Source organism: Malus domestica, chromosome 02 (assembly GCF_042453785.1).
Source record: "Malus domestica chromosome 02, GDT2T_hap1".
NCBI lineage: Eukaryota > Viridiplantae > Streptophyta > Magnoliopsida > Rosales > Rosaceae > Malus > Malus domestica.
Window position 1 is genome coordinate 33,096,090 of NC_091662.1, and position 18,971 is coordinate 33,115,060.

General features: G+C 36.5%; 1 protein-coding gene and 1 long non-coding RNA gene across 2 annotated transcripts; both read right to left on the minus strand.

Annotated features, from left to right (window-relative positions):
• Nucleotides 1-7,575: 7,575 nt before the first annotated feature.
• Nucleotides 7,576-9,841, minus strand: LOC103409618 (WAT1-related protein At5g07050-like). Its single transcript, XM_008348429.4, has 6 exons — nucleotides 9,425-9,841; nucleotides 9,186-9,302; nucleotides 8,808-9,057; nucleotides 8,539-8,700; nucleotides 8,299-8,450; nucleotides 7,576-8,004 (listed from the first exon to the last, which is right to left on the minus strand). The coding sequence occupies exons 1-6, from the start codon at nucleotides 9,688-9,690 to the stop codon at nucleotides 7,764-7,766; spliced, it is 1,188 nt and encodes a 395-aa protein (XP_008346651.2). The 5' UTR covers nucleotides 9,691-9,841; the 3' UTR covers nucleotides 7,576-7,763.
• A 2,498-nt stretch (nucleotides 9,842-12,339) lies between these two features.
• On the minus strand, nucleotides 12,340-17,905 carry LOC139190590 (uncharacterized). The gene is made up of 2 exons (XR_011574911.1): nucleotides 17,485-17,905; nucleotides 12,340-12,601 (listed from the first exon to the last, which is right to left on the minus strand). It is a non-coding gene; the product is annotated as an uncharacterized lncRNA (long non-coding RNA).
• Between the last annotated feature and the right edge of the window lie 1,066 nt (nucleotides 17,906-18,971).

An 18,971-nucleotide genomic window follows, 5' to 3' on the forward strand; every position in this document is an offset into this window, starting at 1 on the left:
GAGTTGTGTTTCTGTGAGATCCTCCTCTAGAGCATCGATCTCCATCTCAGGTAGTTCATACCCATGTTGAACCATATCCCATAGATCATAGGATTTGAAAATGGTTGTCATTCTTATTCTCCAAAAATCATAATTTTCCCCATCAAAGACTGGAGCTTTTAGCTCACTGCTACTGCTGGATCCTTTCATTTCCAGAATTGTTTGTTGATTGTTGTTATAGAAGACACTACGTTGGTGCTCCCAAAGATCTTATCTTGCACAGATTACGCCCCAAAAGTTGTAAGATCAGTAACAAAGCTCTGAGGCCATGATAGAATTTGTTTGTTTTGTGTTTTTGATTGAGTGTTTGAATCGGTTTCTTGGGAGGATAGTAGAGAATTGAAAAACAAAAAAGGGAAAAATTGGAGATTGATTTCTGCTGTGCTAATAATGCAGCAGACTTGATTGAATAAGTAGTGTGAACATTACACAAGAGTATGGTGCATTTCCATCACCCATACTTATCTAAAAAGGTGATTGACAAGAGGCTTTAACAACCATTAAGCCTTACTACTCCAGATTACATCCTAACCCTTCATTTGGGGTTAAGTGATTTAATCTGGAGTGTACACTTGTCACTCACACACTTACACAAACATTTAAAAAACAAAACTAGCCGTTGGAGACTAGAGCCCTTCATTTTCTTTCTTCTTCTTCGATGCAGATGACATCCTTTTGCTCGGGAGTATCTTGCTGCCTTCGACTCCCCGACTCCAGGAGCTGGTTAGCTTCCAACATGCCAATCGAAATTAGGAGAAAGGTGATAACAATTTGTCCTATGGTTAATCTTTACAGGAGCAAAAACGGCTTCAAGAACAATTTAATGCAGAACAGGAGGCAACCTTTGGTTCAAGGCCTTCTACAAAGAAGCCACTGGGACAAAGCACCAGCGCTAACAATATGATTGGCACACCAATCGGTCGACGTACACCCTTGGGCCGTCATGGAGTCTCAGCTGGGAAGGAACGCAGAGAAAGCGGAAGGGCACATAACGCAATGCCCATTAACTATGTTGCTCTTCCAAAGGACGATTCAGTTTCTCGGAGAAACTAAAGAGCACATCTCAATCACTAGTTTCGATTAACCAGATTCCAATCGACAAATTCGTCGAAAGGATGAGGACAATTCTCATGTAAAAAATAAAACCTAGCTTGGTTTTGATTCTGTTATTTTCTTGTAATAGTTTGTTAGTTTGTTGAGTTAGTTTTGGCTAAGTTAGTTTTGTTTGTTAGGCTGAACGGTCCACACAAGTGTGTGTGTGTTGAGTTTTGTATAAATATCACTTGTAAGATTATTATTATTCAATCAATGAAAGTACCAGGCTTCTTCTCACATTAGCAGTTCAATGTGATTGGTTTTTGAACCAACTTGATGTTAGCAAATACCTTCTTACATGACAATCTTTGAGAGACTGTTTTCATGAAACAACCATCAGGCTTAATTTGAAGACCCTAGTAAGCCTCATCATATCTGTCAACACCATAAATCCCTCTATAGTTTGAAACAAGCTCTTAGAGTTTGGTATGAGAAATTACATGGTGCTTTAAATTCTCTTGGTTTCATTGGTTCCCATAATGATCACTCATTATTTGTCAAAAAGGGTCCCTCACTGGTTTTTGTTCTAGTGTATATTGATGATATCATTGTGACTGGACCTTCTTCTCAAGCATGTCAAGATACTATCTCTAAACTCAGTGCCATGTTTCCTACTAAAGATCTTGGACCATTACATTACTTTCTTGGTCTTGAAGTTAAAAGATCCTCCACTGACATCTTTATTTCTCAGACCAAAAATATATGGGCAAGAAAGCAAAAATGGATGGTGCGAAACCTTGCTCTACTCCACCGAGTACTTCAAAATTGGATCATTCATCTCCTCTGCTTACGAATCCTGCAAATTATAGATCTCTTGTTGGTGGATTGCAATATCTCACATGAACCAGACTTATCCTTTGCAAGTTAACCTTGTATGGCAGTTCATTCATAGTCCAGGGCATCTCATTTCCAAGTAGTCAAACGAACTCTTAGATATCTCAAAGGCTCTTTGGATCTTGGACTATGGTTTTCTAAATGTTCTACACCTCTCATTATAAATGCATTTTCAAATGATGAATGGGCATGTTGCTAGAAAATCCACAAGTGGGTTTTGTGTTTTCCTGGGCAACTCCATCATTAGTTGGAGTGCCAAGAAACAACTTAGATAGCAGGGCCATCAACTGAAGCAGAGTATCGATCATTCGCTAACACTGCCGCATAACTTACTTGGATATGCAAATTGTTAGTTGATGTTGGTCTGATCCTTCCTTGTCCTCCCAAGTTGTTACTTGTAAGAAAATAATTGAATATGATATAATGTGTTACTTGTAAGAAAATGAGTTGTCAAATATTTTAAGGTTTTGGATCTAAACTAATATGATTTTGTAGCTAATATGCATTTAGTCCTAGAAATGAGAACCTTAGGAGAGCAAGACTCTTGTATTGTATCCTCACGAAAGAATATTAAGATTGAAGAAAAACTAGAATCGTATTTTCAACGAATCCGGAAGAAGTAACTCTTATTCCTCTCATTTTTAATCATTAGTATTTCTGTTTATGTTTTTAATAGTTAATTGTTCTTTCCTTTTTTATTTTTATAGTTACAATTTTGAAGTTTGTAATTAGTATTTTGAAGTTTCGTACATTAGGTTTGATGATGGAAATAGTTTAACATTTCGTATTGGATTCTAATACTTGTTAAAGTATCAGAGTTTGCCTCTAGAGCAAACTTTTTTATGCTATGTATTTATTCAAACTGTTTTATGCTAGGTATTTATTAGTGGGTTCTGAATACTTCAATCGTTTTACCTTTTAGTGCCTCTCCTCCTAATCATATATGGAACTCGACCAAAATAAAGTTTCTCCAAACTAATCATGAACAACTGCTTTCTTAATATTTTATATAAACCCCTAAGATTGATAGAAACACGAATGCGCGCGACATACATAAAAATTTGCAAAGAGAGCTGACTTTCGTATATATTTTTTAGCTTTTTACACACTTTTTTTTGTCATCATATTGAATAAATTAAATGAAAACAATGGATAAAATTAAACAATGGCATGTAATAAAAAAAAGGCTGTGTTTATAATTTTCCATTTGAAAAATGAGAAACATAAATCGAATAGCATATAAGTTAAAGTAGCAGCTAGTGGGAATAATTTAAACGGATTTGGTTTTGATGAATGTAGAGTGTCTCCATGATACTTAGCAACATTCACTACTACAAAAGGCAGCACACGGCAGCTACAACTAGTATGTGGAGAATCAACAGTTGTTGCATATGATTAAACAAACCCTAGTAGTTGCCATGCATGCATGCAGATAATTACGCTTGTAATTGTATTATTTCTACTCTGAAAAATGGATGGATACTCCAATGGCATGTCTATTGTGTGTGAGACAATATTATAATTAACAAACATATTAATATTATATTGTGCATCTAAATGGAATTATTTAACTAATCGATACGTCCATTGTAAACACATTACTTGAGTTTTTTTTTGTTTTTGGCTTTGTTCATGATTTGTATAGTTGATGAGTAGGATCTGCACCACAACATGATGTTCCCAAATTGGTGCTCAGGCTGCTCATGCATAGATTAGGATCCAACTAAAACACAAGTAGGAAGTTAGGAATTAGCTCTGAGCTTTTTTTCTTCCGTTTTTATATATTTTGTGAATTAAATGTCTCCTTTGAATCAATACCAACTCAAATTTTAAAATATAAAAATAATACAAAAAGAGATTCTGAATTTCTGAGTGGAATGAAACCTGGTTGGGGCACTTTCAGAACCAAGTGGGGCACATTTTTGTAGAGACGTCTAGAACTAATATGGTGAAAAGATGATAATTGAATACTATAAGCAGCCAAAAGAACGTTTTATTCGATAAACTTTCATTGAAATACAGGCATGTTTCAAAGCTAAAGCACATGCATGTTCATATCTGCATATTTTAGTGCACATAAGAGATCAAATTAATATAATATAGTTGACATAAGTAATAGTGAATACATTTTTCTTTTTGATAAGTTTTGTTTTTTTATTTTTATTTTTAAGTAGAAAAAAAATTAAACGAGGTTAACTCTTTGATATTGATCGTATATAAGACACCTATCCCAACGGCCATCCCACCTCCATGTGTTTTTAATAAGTTGTGAAAGTTTATATAATTCTGCTTCTTTCGCATTAGTACCCAATAGTGCTTGTTTCTATCAAGATAAAATTGTAGTAAATGGTTGGAGAGAAAAGGAATATTTGATATATATATATATATATATATATATATTTGCTTTTGAGTAAAGCTCTTTAAACATTATCATTGATTCATTGTTAACATACTCTCTAAAGATCTACATATAATAGTAGGGCCTACTTATATTACAGATTGTAACAACAACATTAGTTTTGTGCGTTAAAGTAACATTATTATAAATGAATTAGGGGAGGGGTGCAACAACTATTATATATCCTGTCTTTCAATTCAAATTAGACATGATATATTGACTAGAAAGTATAAGGAACCTTATGACTGAAACTCATCAAAACTTTACTTGTATTTACACTGAAATATCTCTAAAATCTTCCAAAATTTTTAGATATTGCACCAAAATAGAAAAATAATATTACTGAATTATCAACCTCGTTAACCACTATATACAATAGATGCAAGGGTAGTGCTATCCACACACTCATTCTTATTTCTCATACACCTCTCTCAATTTTTGGCCATCGAATCGAATGAGTTGAAGAAGATCAATGACTAAAAATGAATAAAGGTGTGTTGAAATTAAATATGAATGTGTGAATAACATTTTTCTTAAATATAATAAAAGGGAATGCTGTGCCAATATAATGCTGTGGCGTAGAATGCTTGCTTATATCGTCAATGTGGATAAGGTTGAAAGTTTTGCTGCCATCATCAAAGTATATATCTCCACAGTCTAACATTATCATTTTAAAATTAATTTCCTTGATTTTGTTTTCTGCTGGGATATATGTGTGTGTATATAGATATATGTATATATACGTATCAAATCCAATTTGTTCACGACACTAAGAATCCAGAAAATTATCAACCATTTTGTGCAAGGAGAGAATATATTGTGGTAATCTTGCGTACTTGATGATGTGAAAGCAGATAGATATCCGCATATATACATGGCTGTGGGTGATATTCTTTGTAATAAGGAACTGATGCAATTTGTCCACTTAAAATTTATATGCTGTGTGGAGAGTGACGGAGTCCGGTGGATAATGGGAATTAAGTACAGATCCTATGGAATTACTATTTCATGGAATTTTAAGCACACTTTATGAAATTGGTCGGAAAGATATATACAAATTTAAAGGGCTTTGGAAGCTGAATGCATTGCCGACTAGGTAACCAAAATTATGTTTAATAATATCAAATGATTACTTTGTATTAATTGTACTAAGCATTGAGACAATTATTGGTATATTTAAAACTGACTAAAACAAAGTATTATTGGTTGCTTGAATATTTATATTACAAACTTTTCCTTTTCTTTTCCTTTGGAAAGCTTAAATATTGAGAGCAACAAGACTTGCAAACTTAAAACTCGTTTGGAAGTATTTTTAAAATAATTGAATGCTTTTGTGGTAAAGACGCAAGTGAATCTTGAAAAACACTTGAAGTGCTTTCTGATGCTTCTTCGCAGAAACACTTGAAGTGCTTTCTGATGCTTCTTCGCAGAAACACTTCAAGTGCTTTTGAAAATAAAAAACATTTTCTTTTAAAGCTCTTTTAGTCATTTTAAAAGTACATATCAAATCGCTAAATACTTTGATGGTGCACTTAATTATCATCTTAATAATTTTATTGAAAGTATTATACATATAATAATGCACTATTTATTTATTAGGTGCTAAGAGATGGCGAAAGAATAGCCATTGCAATAGAAAATGACAGCCATTTACGACGCATGCATCATCTTCCAATTAATATGACCTTCAACTTTGTTAGTATGCAGTCAGATGGAATTTTAGAATTCGTAGGTAAAAAACAAGAATGGGACATTTAACAGTACTGTATTCATAATGGACACAAAAGTTTGAAGGAAACTGATCTTTCTATGGTGTGTTAATAACCACACATATATAATATTTTCCATTATTAACCACATATATTTTTATAGGTGGTGTCATCCACACACGTTTTTTAACCTTTCACATATCCATGTTAACTTTTGTCATCGATCATCTACAAATTCATTTAATTTGACTATGAAAATTAAGAAATATGTGAAAGGTAAAGAAGGGCATGTGAAAAGCACCACTGTTCTTATATTGCCTCCAACATTGAGAAAGTTATTGTCTATAAACTGATACATATATTAATTAAGTGGTAGATCTCATTCAGTTGTATTGTGGCATTTTAGAACAAAATCCTAGCTATATCCTCATATGCTATTTTAATATAGTTATTCTTTGATGATTAATTTGGGATAATATCAATTCAACGCGTCATGACTTCTTACAAACATGAAGTTTTGTCTTCACAATGCAAGAAAGATAGAGGAACTAATTCAAGGCAGTGCTAGAGTGGATTTGATTTCTCATCAAGCAACGTTATGCATGCAGTTAACTGGCTATTTCGAACGTACAGTGATAAGCTATACATGATACGCTTTCGAACGTAGTAATAAGAAGAAAAAGTCAGAAAACATACGCATGATTAATTTATTCTTTATCAAGTTCATACTCATCCTTTAAGCCGCTAAATCAAGACTCAAATCATTTAGAATCTTTTGTTTATTACTATCTATATATAACTAGAAATACAATAAATACAGGTCATCCAATTGAAATATTATGCTCTATAGGTTTTATTTTATTATTTTATTTTATTTTATTTTTTTATATATTTTGTATTCATACGAATTAGAATATATATATATATATATATATATATATATATATATATATAACACTTAATTTATGCAAAGAATTGCAACTCAAGTTAAAGATTAATAGTGTTTATATGTTTGCAACTGTGCAAGAACGAAATATAAGAGTTATGGTTTATATAATAAAAAATTAAATGAAATAAACTAAAAGTAATTTTGTTTATACATACTACATAAGCACACGAAGTACTAAATATAGCATACCGTATAGATTTGTTATATGATTGATGAAGGAATCAATCATTTGGTAGCTGGTGTCGTATATATACATATTCTGCACTAGAAATATTATAATGGTGGAATTAAATTGTATCAAGGGAATGGAGGCATCGGATGCAAATAGTGGATACAAATCAAATAAGATTCTGGGAACATAAACTAGCCAATATTGACTCAACTAGCTAAAAGGGTAGCCCCAACATATCTCAGTGTCGACCACGCATGCATGCAGTATCCCTTAGTGGAATCTGAATCAGACGTAAGCAACTATGCCACACGTCACAAACATACAAACATTCCAAATGTGTGTGTGTGAGAGAGAGAGAGAGAGAGAGACCAATTGAGAATTGTAAAAGAGGCAATGCGATTCTCTTAATTCCATTAGCTCAAAATCATTACAATATATAACACATTACATTCATGATAAAGCTAGCACAGCAAAACCCCATAAAATTTAAATACTAAAACTCTTAAGAAAATGAGGTGCTGAAAAGACAAAAAAGCCCATTGCCATGCATGCATGATGATCTCTAATTTAGGCTGTTGGCTTTGGGTTGGCTTCCATGGGGGGCTCCTTGATAGGCATTGAAATAGCAACGGAGGAGAGCTTGTAGTGAGCTCCAACATCTCCGTTAATGGTGGACATCGACATGCCGTTAACTTGAGAACCCTTTATTGCTTCCGGGATCTCCTCCTCTTTCTTCTCCAATCCTTCTTTGTGTTTACCCCACAGGACTGCATAAAGCCCGAACACGATCAACACGGCTCCTAGTACACTGCACGCACAGGTGAAGTTAACAAATCAGCCAAGAGGGGATTAGAAATGTTAACGAAGACTGAAAACAAAATGTTATAGTTATAGGCTATTATTAACAATGTTACAGAGGTAATCAATAACGTGATCAATAAATAGGTCCCAAATAGCATCACTCGAACAAAATTGTGTGGGTGTGTGTATTTACACTAAGAGAATGGTGTTTGTGGATAAGGGTGCTAGAAAGCAATAGAAATGTTCTACACAGGCATACATGCAAAGACGGGGTTTTTAAAGGGAATAGAAAATTAATTACCTTCCAAGAAATATTTTTTCTGCCAGGATGAAGGAACCCATGATTGCTACAATGATCATCATCAAAGGGCTAAATGCAGTTGCAAATACAGGACCTCTTGTCTTCATCACTAGCCCTTGTACATAGTATGAAATGCTTGATGTGACAATCCCCTTTAACAAATGAAAATAAAAAACAAAGTTAGTTTCACTATTCATGAGAGAGAGAGAGAGAGAGAGAGAGTGAGTTGTTATAACATACAGCATAGGCAGCAGCTAGGAGGTTCATGTCAAAACCAATTTTCCAGGCGGAGGGTTCGTGTTCCATCACAAATGTAACAGCAATAGCCTGTAGAGTTCCTATGCCGCATATCATTGATGTAAGAGACAGCTGATGGTTCTTGTAGGTCTTCAACGCGTTGTTCTGCATAAATTCAACAAACAAATTAAACAAATTTTTTAGATTTTAAATAGTTTTCTTAAACTAAAAAACGATCGAAATGCAGAATTTGTTTGTTCTATAACTCTTACTTGCAACACAAACAAAGAAGCCCAGGCAAGAGTAGCAATGGTTAGCATAATGGATCCCAAAAACCAGTGTTTGTCACCAGTTCCAGTGGTATCTGTGACATATGATTTTCGTGGATGAATATACTTAGACCACAACATCTCTACAATAGGCCCCCTGTACAAGGTCATCAGCATGGCCCCCGCCACTGTCAATACGGTTCCGAGAACCTTTGCTTGGCACCTTACTTTCTTGATGTCTAGCACTTCCATCCTAATTTTCATTCCAAAAAATCAAATTAATTAATATGTACTATATTAATCATGATCATTAACAACTAAATCATAAATTAATGTGCGATTATTGCATGTATACGTATTTGATAGTTATTGTGCCCTTACCGGAATATGACGGCCAGGACAAAAGTCATAGCCGGAAGCATGTTGCTCATGGCACAAGAGAACGTTGGAGACGTAAACTTCAACCCGGCATAGTAGAAGTTTTGGTCAATCACCGGACTACACAATGAAAGGCGTAGGGTTAATAATGTTGTTATGGTTAGGGGAAAATATTAATCAAATTGTCTGACAAGAGAAACATACTAATTTGTATAACTGATTTAACATATATAGTAACTAACCCGAGAAGACCGAGGATAAATATTTGAATGAACATTGAGAATGTCATTTTTGGTTGCTTCTTCCTCTCAAAAAAGAAGGCAAATGGGGCTATAATAGCAGTAGCAATGGCATGTCGATAAACCACAAGCACATAGTGACTCATTCCTCTGTTGAGAGAAACTTTGGTAATGATGTTCATACCGGCGTAGCCAAATTGCAGAGAGATCATTGCAAAGTAGGGTTTTGAGCTCTCAAGAAAGCTGCCGAAGCAACCAGCCTTCTCCATTTTTGAAGAGAAAAAAAACTAAAGGACTTAGCTAATTAGAACTAGAACTGATATATCTCACTGAGAAAAACACAAGGCCAGAGAGGAAACAAACCACTACTCAAAGAGGTTATGTGTTTCTCCCTAGAGAGGAGTAAGGGAGTGGCCACACCTATTTATATCAGGTGGGAGGGAACTGTTCGTATTGATATATACTACTGTGCCATTCACCGTCACTCTCAACTTGCGACCCAACTTTCACAAATTTAACATCCACTATACAATAATGTCGGAATTAACGAAATGAACCCTACTTCTACATCGTTTTCTTTTCTTTTCTTTCCATTAAGTATTTCTTTTTGTTTAATACTCTCCGTCTCTCTATTTATATTCCAAATTTTTGCTAAAGATTCCTATATAAGAATCATATCGCTTTTAGTATTTTCTTGGGTATAAAATATCCCTCCTATAGTAGTAATGGAAAATGTGTGTAGTTTCATTCCATTCTTTTTTTATTTATATTATGATCTGCACATACATATCAAAATATTGATACACACACACACATAGGTACATATCGATCGGATAATGTTTCGATTCTTCACCTAATTACCTGCAGGTACATAAACTTTTCTATTAATTTTGTTGTGTTTGAGTTACACGCACGTCGCTAGAGTTAGAGACTGAGATTTTGCTTTTCTGCCAAAGAAACAAAAGATTGAGATTTTGCATTTCTCAAGAATCTAAAAATGAACAAAGACATTTTCTTCATACATACAATACCGGCTTCTTTTTATTTTTTATTTTTTAAATACGTTCTGGTGGTATTTCTTTTCGCTTAAAAGTGAGAGGTTTTAGGTTCGAATATTATGGATGATGAATTCGATGCCAAATTAGGCTGTCCATTATGTGGCTTAGGCGAACTCCCCCTCCTCCTACTGTAAAAATATCGATGTACTAAAAAAAAAAAGTTTACAAGCACAAAAAAAAAAGGGGTCTAGCAACTGAAATTTCATATTCTTAGTTAAGCAAGTAGACATGCAAATTTCAGTGGAAAATTAAATGTTCACTAACACATTAAATTTTGGCATACGAAGGCTTACATGGCATGCGAGGGCGGACGAGTCATTGATTTGCTTGATTTTAATTTGATTTATTTGATTAAATCAAATATTAATTGATGGAGTAAAATCACAAATCACGAATTAAGACACAAATCAAGTCCTGGTTTTTTCATGAGCAAAGCTTGGAGAGTCTATAAGTACGAGGCTCAAAGACAAAGAAAAGGGGCCAAAAAATCAATCACGTCCAAATGTTGAAGCTTTGAAACTCTGAACCTCTCGAGCACTCAAAACATTCAAAACACTCAAGGTGACTCGGAAAATTTTCCGCGTTCTTCTTCAAACCCGTGAGATTGTAACCCTACGTTTACATTAATACAAATAATATTACTTTATATACATTTTCTTGTTTGATTTACTATAGGATTTTCATGTTTACAAAGCATACTTGTGTTAGAATGTCATGGTATTTTTAAGTATGTGGTTTCAGTCGTCACCTTAGCCTACAAACTAAAGTGCAGTATCCTTCTTGCGGTGTCACTCTATCAGATATTTCTCCCATAAGACATTTTCACCAACGAAAATTTATGAAATAAAACTATAATTACTGAGGTAGATTCCATGTTCCACTATAAGTAATATAAACTTTTCTTAAAAGAGAATATTATCGATCAACACCAACGATCTTCCGAATACACGAAAAACTCCCAACCTATAAGTTTGACCTTATTTGAGCTAGGAGAGGTGGAAAACGCGTGTCATTCTCTTGACAAGGCAATCAAGGTAATCAAAGTGGTGAGGGTGTTGTATGCTTTTGATGACAGAGAACTAACCCCATTTGCTAGTAAATTAATAAGGTCGACCAATTGCATGGCGAAAGCAAACATCGGTTCCTTGACGTGCTTATTTGTCTCAACAAATCAACACCCTCCGATCAATCCAACTTTAAATTTTTAAAAAGCCAAATCGTCATATAAAAACTTCCATTCATCATGATCAACTTATGCATGGACATCTCATTTCTTAATGCTAACCATCGATGTTGTGGTTTTTAATTTTTTCTCTTTTTCCAATATCCTTTTAGCTTACTTCTCTTACTCCTTAGTTATATATCTTCATTTAGCAATTAAAAAGCGAACTTGTTAATTGCATTGATCTATTTATTTTTAATGAGTTTTCCAAATTTTTACAACATCCTAATGAGAAGGTTTCAAATTCGAGCTTAAAAGTGATGATAGAAAGGACTGAGATATAGAAAGCCAAATGCTATATTATTGAATGGATATTAGTTGACGAAGAAAAAAAGATATTCAATTGATTGATTTATTATTATTATTTTTTTTCACTGTGGAAAACACAGCAATTAAACTTGACTCCACCCCATTAGTATTTTACGGTAAAAAAGTTCATAATTGTCATGCTTTATTTCTTTAGTGGCTCCACCACTGGTATACATGTAAACACATAAGTTGTGAAAAAATTTATTTGAAATCATATAATCTATATATAGTTATATACACTTAACTTAAATTTTAAATGTGAAATGTTTTTATCACCCTATTACATAGTTACCATCAAGTACAAGATGAAATTAACAATAAAAATAAGATTTATTAATAAACTCATGCTCAATAATCAAACCCTAACAAAAAATTAGGGCTGGTTCGGTATGGGATACCGAACCAAAAATGGCATATCAAATCCCGAACCGAAAATTTTCGGGACGTAAATCTCATGACCGATCCCGAACCGAAATTTCGGGATTCCCAAATTTCGGGATTCCCGAAATATTTTCGGTATTTCGGAATTTCCCGAAACCGAACATCATCAGAATCCAAATCGTCTTAGATTAATATTGAAATCATCCGAACCTGCATTAAAAATCCAAATTGAAATCAGAGACATAGTGATAGTGAATCAGTGAAAGATTTTGTTAGAACCAGAAACTTGAAAAGAGCGTATAGTAACACAAGGTTCGAAAGCTTACATAAAACCAGGGAGAATTCTTATTAGATGAAAGCAACAATCATGGCTATTAAATAGCCTTACATTCGAACATAAAGGAAATCAACTGCCCACGATTTTAAAGGTCCTATAATCGTGGTAAAGACTACGTCAAACAAGGAAATGCAGCTTGTCCCTCAAGTATAGGGATTATTGGACTCTTACGTGATTAACAATCCTAAAAACTAGGAAACCCTAGCAGTAAACCCTATCAGTTAACGACTAGAAATCCTAACAACTTTATCATCCTCCCTTAAACTGAATATTACAGATATTCAGTTTACTCCTGGAAGCTTGCAAACTCCCATCAATTCTCGTATCTTTAAAAACACATCGACCTTGAGTGGTTTAGTTAGAACATCTGCGACTTGTTCCTGAGATGAACATTGCACCAGCTCTAAAACTCCACCCTTAACCAAATCACGAAGGAAATGAAACCTTACATCAATATGCTTGCTTCGACCATGCATCACCGGATTCCTTGAAAGTTTGATAGTCGAAACATTATCACAATGCACCAAGGTTGGGCTATATTGCTTCTGATTAAGACTCTTCATGATCCTTTTTAACCAAACAACTTGGCATGCACTCGATGCTGCTGCTATGAATTCCGCTTCAGTAGTGGATAAGGTAACAACAGGCTGCTTCTTTGAGGACCAAGAAACAGCACCTGAACTCATCATAAATACATAACCGGAGGTGCTCTTCCTATCATCTTGATCACCCGCATAGTCACTATCTGTGTACCCAATAAGTTCCTTAGTTCCTCCATTCCTGTAGAATATCCCCAAGTCAGTAGTCCCTTTAACGTACCTTAGAACTCTTTTTACTGCCTGTAAGTGAATCTCAGTTGGTCGCTCCATGTATCGACTGATCAAACTTCCAATAAACATTAAATCAGGACGCGTGGCTGTTAGATACATGAGACTTCCCACCATCTGCTTGTAAGCCGTGCTATCAACTTCTACTCCTCCTTCGTCCTTTGTGAGTTTGAAACCCGGAACCACAAGATTTGTACTGGGTTGCTTTGATCCATGTTGAATCTCTTCAGGATTTCTTGGGCATACTTCCTTTGACCAATGAAGATCCTATCAGAACCTTGTATCACTTCAATCCCAAGGAAATATCTCATTTTCCCTAGGTCAGACATGTCAAACTCAAGCATCATAGACTTCTTGAATTGTTCAAACATCATTTCATCATTTCCAGTGAAAAGAAGGTCATCGACATAAAGACACACTATCAAAATCTTACCTCCTTCCTTTGTTTTGATGAACAAAGTGTACTCATAAGGACTTTTGGTGAATCCTTCCTTAATAAAATATGACTCTATACGACTATACCAGGCTCGGGGAGCCTGCTTAAGTCCATATAAAGCTTTTTTTAGTCGATACACCCTTGACTCCTGCCCCTTCTGTTCATATCCAGGTGGCTGATCAACAAACACTTCTTCATCTATCTCCCCATGCAAAAATACGGACTTGACATCAAGCTGATAGATTTCCCAGTTCTTCTGCGCAGCAAGAGAAATTACCATTCTAATGGTGTCTAGACGAGCCACCGGTGCAAACACCTCTGCATAATCGATCCCATATTTTTTACAGTAACCTTTAGCAACTAGTCGTGCCTTATACTTATTCACTTCCCCGTTCTCCTTGAGCTTTGTCTTAAACACCCACTTTACTCCAATAGTTTTTCCTCCTGGTGGCAGCTCCATTAACTCTTACGTGTTGTTCTTTTCAATAACTTGTATCTCCTGATCCATAGCTTGTCTCCATTTCTCTGATTTCACTGCATCTTCGAAGGTTGTGGGGTCTTGATCGATGAATAAGGCTAAGTGAGCCATGTCATCATTCTCTTCATCAGATAGGCCCTGACCTGTTTCATAGTCCCTCATCCAAATTGGTGGTCTTCGAGTTCGTCCCAAATGAGGTGAGAGTATGTCACTTTGGCTGTCTTCTTCAATTAGCATGCCACCATGATCAGACTCGGTCTCAGTTTCTTCCGCTGCTTCATTACTTCCAGACTCGGGAGTGATATTGATATTTTCCTCATCAATGTCCCATTCAAGATCGGCCACTATGACTTCCTTGTGACCGTCACCCCAACTCCATTGTTGATCCTCTTGAAACACAACATCTCGGCTAACTATTATTTTCTGTAAAACAGGATCAAACAATCGATAGGCTTTAGATTCTTCACTTACCCCAAGAAATATGCATTTACAGCTCCTGGCATCGAGTTTCACCCTTTTGCTGTCAAGTACATGAGCATGAGCAATGCAACCAAAGATTCTGAAATGGTCCACAGATGGTTTTCGTCCATTCCATGCCTCCTCAGGTGTCTTGCTCTTCACGGCAAGAGTAGGACATCGATTTAACACATGCACTGCCCAATTTACTGCTTCAGGCCAAAAGGTTTTGGGAATTTGTTTGGCCAACAGCATGCTTCGCACCATGTTCATGATGGTGCAATTCTTCCTTTCTGCCACACCGTTCTGTTGAGAAGTGTAGGCTGCAGTTAATTGCCTATGAATCCCATTCTCATGACAGAAATTTGCAAACTCATGTGAGGTAAACTCTCCACCTCGATCCGTCCTTAGACTTTGTATGAAAGCTCCAGTTTCTTTCTCTACCCGTGCTTTGTAGGATTTGAACGTACTAAATGCTTCTGATTTCTCCACCAAGAAGTACACCCATGTTTTCCTGCTGAAATCATCTATAAAGGTAATAAGATACCTTTTATTGCTGTTTGAGATGGGATTGATTGGTCCGCATATGTCGGCATGCACTAGTTGAAGGGTCTTAGAGGCTCTCCACAGACGTTCTTGAGGAAATGGGTCACGCTGTTGCCTGCCTACCAAGCAATCTTCACACACACTTTGAGATGCGACAAACTGAGGCAAACCCTCCACCATCTGCTTCTGTTGAAGTACTTTAAGCCCATTCCAACTAAGATGCCCATAGCGACAATGCCAAAGTTGTGCTTGATCAGTGGTTTGAGAGGAGAGACATTTCTGTTCCTTTGGTGGGCATCGAGCCGACACTGCAAACATTCTATTAGAACTCATCTTGGTCTCCATGATTAGACCTCTCTCGTAATGAAAAATCTTGCACTTTCCATGTTGGATGAGCACCGTGAGCCCCTTCTCTTGAAACTGACCAATACTTAACAAATTATTCTTCAAATCTGGCACGTAGAACACGCCCGTGATTACATGTATAATGCCATGCACCTCTATTCGTACATTTCCCTTGCCTTGCACAGTTAAACTTGAATTATTTCCAAGCTTCACAGATTCCTTGAAACTGCTGTCAAACTCACTAAACAGGTCTTTCTTACCACACATATGATTGCTGCACCCCGAGTCGAGAAACCAAGCGTGCTCTCTTGGTGCTTCACTGAATTCCACAAGTGCCATCAACATCATCTCTTCCTTTGTCTCTGCATAGTGTGCCTTCTTTTCCTTAGATTTCTTAGGGCACTCCCACTGAAAATGCCCTAAGTCATGGCAGTTGTAACATTCTAGGGTTGACTTATCGAACCCTTGCCTTCCCCGTCTTCTTCCTCTTCCTCGATAAGTCCCTCGACCTCGTCCTCCTTGCTGGACTCCATGTGTAACTTGGAGTGCCTGTTCATCCTCCACATGTCGACTTATCCTTTGCTCGTGCACCAACAGACTACTCTGAAGTTCATCGATAGATATAACATCTAGGTCATTTGATTCTTCAATCGAACAAACAACGTAGTCAAATTTCGAAGTCATGGACCTCAAAATTTTCTCGATAATCACCACATCATCCATCTTCTCTCCGTGAGTTCTCATCTTGTTGGCTATAACCAGTGTTCTCCCAAAATAGGCATTGATTGTTTCTCCACTCTTCATGTGCAGCACTTCGAACTCCTTGCGAAGAGCCTGCAACTGAGCACGTTTTACACGTGCAGTTCCTTGATATTTCTGTTTCAAGGAGTCCCATATGTCCTTGGCATTGTCCTTCTTCAGAATGGTCTCCAATATTGACCGATCTATGGCTTAGAACAAATAGTTCTTGGCCTTCAAGTATTTCAACTTCAGTTCATCCAACGTCTTCTTCTGTGTTTCACTGGAATCTGACCCTCCTGCTGCAGCAGTGATCCCAATCTCCACCAAGTTCCAATATTCTTTGGAACGAAGAAAGTTCTCCATAAGCATACTCCAATGGTCGTAGTGTCCATCGAACCTCGGAATGGCTGGTTGCACAAAACTGTTCTCAGACGCCATGTTGTTGTTTATTCACTCACGCACCTAGGTTGCAAGCTTTCGATCAGGCCCCGTAGTGGAGCTCTGATACCAGATGTTAGAACCAGAAACTTGAAAAGAGCGTATAGTAACACAAGGTTCGAAAGCTTACATAAAACCAGGGAGAATTCTTATTAGATGAAAGCAACAATCATGGCTATTAAATAGCCTTACATTCGAACATAAAGGAAATCAACTGCCCACAATTTTACAGGTCCTATAATCGTGGTAAAGACTACGTCAAACAAGGAAATGCAGCTTGTCCCTCAAGTATAGGGATTATTGTACTCTTACGTGATTAACAATCCTAAAAACTAGGAAACCCTAGCAGTAAACCCTATCAGTTAACGGCTAGAAATCCTAACAACTTTATCAGATTTATGGTCGAGAAAGAAGCAGAGTGAAGAGAGGGACCTCCTCCTAACCCGAGCCCCCAATTCGAAACCCTAAGCCCCAATTCAAAACCCTAACCTCAATTCGAAATCCCACACACACAGAGAATCACTGGAGAGAACCGGAGGTGGGGATGAAGCCATGAGGTGTGGTGGTGGCCGGAGTGGAGATAGTTCGTCGGAGTCAGATTGCTAGACGGTGGGTGGCTGCTAAGCTTCAAATCTGAGAAAGAGAGGGAGAGTCTGAGACTGAGTGAAGACAGATAAGAGGCGAAATGAAATGAGAGAGAGTGAGTAGGGATGCTTGGCTTGGTTTTGGATTGGGTGGAAGGAAAGGTTAGGTGGTTTCTGGGTTGTAGAGAGAGATAGAGAGAGAATACGAGAGAGATGAGACAGAAAAAAATGAGAGGGATAAAGGATTAGGTAGGTTATGAGTTGTAGAGAGAGACGAGACAGAAAATAAGAGAGAGATGAAGGGTTAGGTTATGGGTTGTAGAGAGAGGGAGTCTGGGAGATAATCAAGAAGAGAGATGACTGATGAGACAGAAAATAGGGAAGAGAGAGAGACGGCTCTGTCTTCAGAAAGCAAGCACCCTTGCCTTGCGTGACCCATCCCTTCCCATGTGCTTGATGCAACGTTTGTCAGCACCACACCACACACACACTGACACATATACATATATATATACACACACACACACACACCGACACATATACATATATATACACACACACACACACACTGACGCATATACATACACACACACACACACACACACACATTCCAACACACACACACAGACGCACACAGACACATACACACACACACACATATATATAATATACCTAATATAATATTAATAAAGTTCGGTTCGGGATCGGGAATACCGAATATTTCAAATTGTAAGACCGAATCCCATACCAAACAATTCGGGATCGGTTCGGTTTCGGTACTAAAATTTTCAGGATTTTTGGTTCGGTATTTTTTCGGTTTGGTTTCGGTATGATTTCGGTATGGTTTGGGATTTTCGGTATTTTTTTCCAGCCCTACAAAAAATGACAACAACCCGTACAAATCACGTTATTAAAACTTGATTAGCAATACAATTTTTATGTTTATGTTCATGCTTCTTTCTCTTACACCAAAAATAACAGCACCCAGTACAAACGAACAAGAAGTTTTCTCACCAAACGGAGTTTCTCTCAACTAGGTTTTCTTCTATCTTCCTTCGAACTACTTCTAGGTGCAAATATATGCATACACCATTGAGTGTGCTGGAGAAACCAAAATAAATTTATGTAAGAGGGTAGTTTAGAGGGACGGCTTGTTTAACATGGTCACACAAAGCAAATTAAGATTTATCGAGAGCAACGTTGTAGAGAGGATGATAGAGACTCCATTAAAAGCAACTATTGGAAGAAGAGAATGTCAGATGAGAGAATGCTTTGATTTTGGTTTTTTATTTTTCAAATGAGTGTAAAGATAAATTTACATGTTGAATTGGGTTTATGAGGGTAATTTAGTTAGTAAATTGAGCTTAAAGAGCTTTTGATAGTTTAATTAAA

Bases quoted from the DNA above. Each gene is read 5' to 3' on its own strand.
- LOC103409618 (XM_008348429.4), bottom strand. From the start codon at position 9,690: ATGGAGAAGGCTGGTTGCTTCGGCAGCTTTCTTGAGAGCTCAAAACCC. The intron at 9,303-9,424 runs GTTAGTTACTAT...TTCATTGTGTAG, and splicing joins TTTATCCTCGGTCTTCTCGG to TCCGGTGATTGACCAAAACT. The intron at 8,701-8,807 runs GTAAGAGTTATA...GAATTTATGCAG, and splicing joins CTTCTTTGTTTGTGTTGCAA to AACAACGCGTTGAAGACCTA.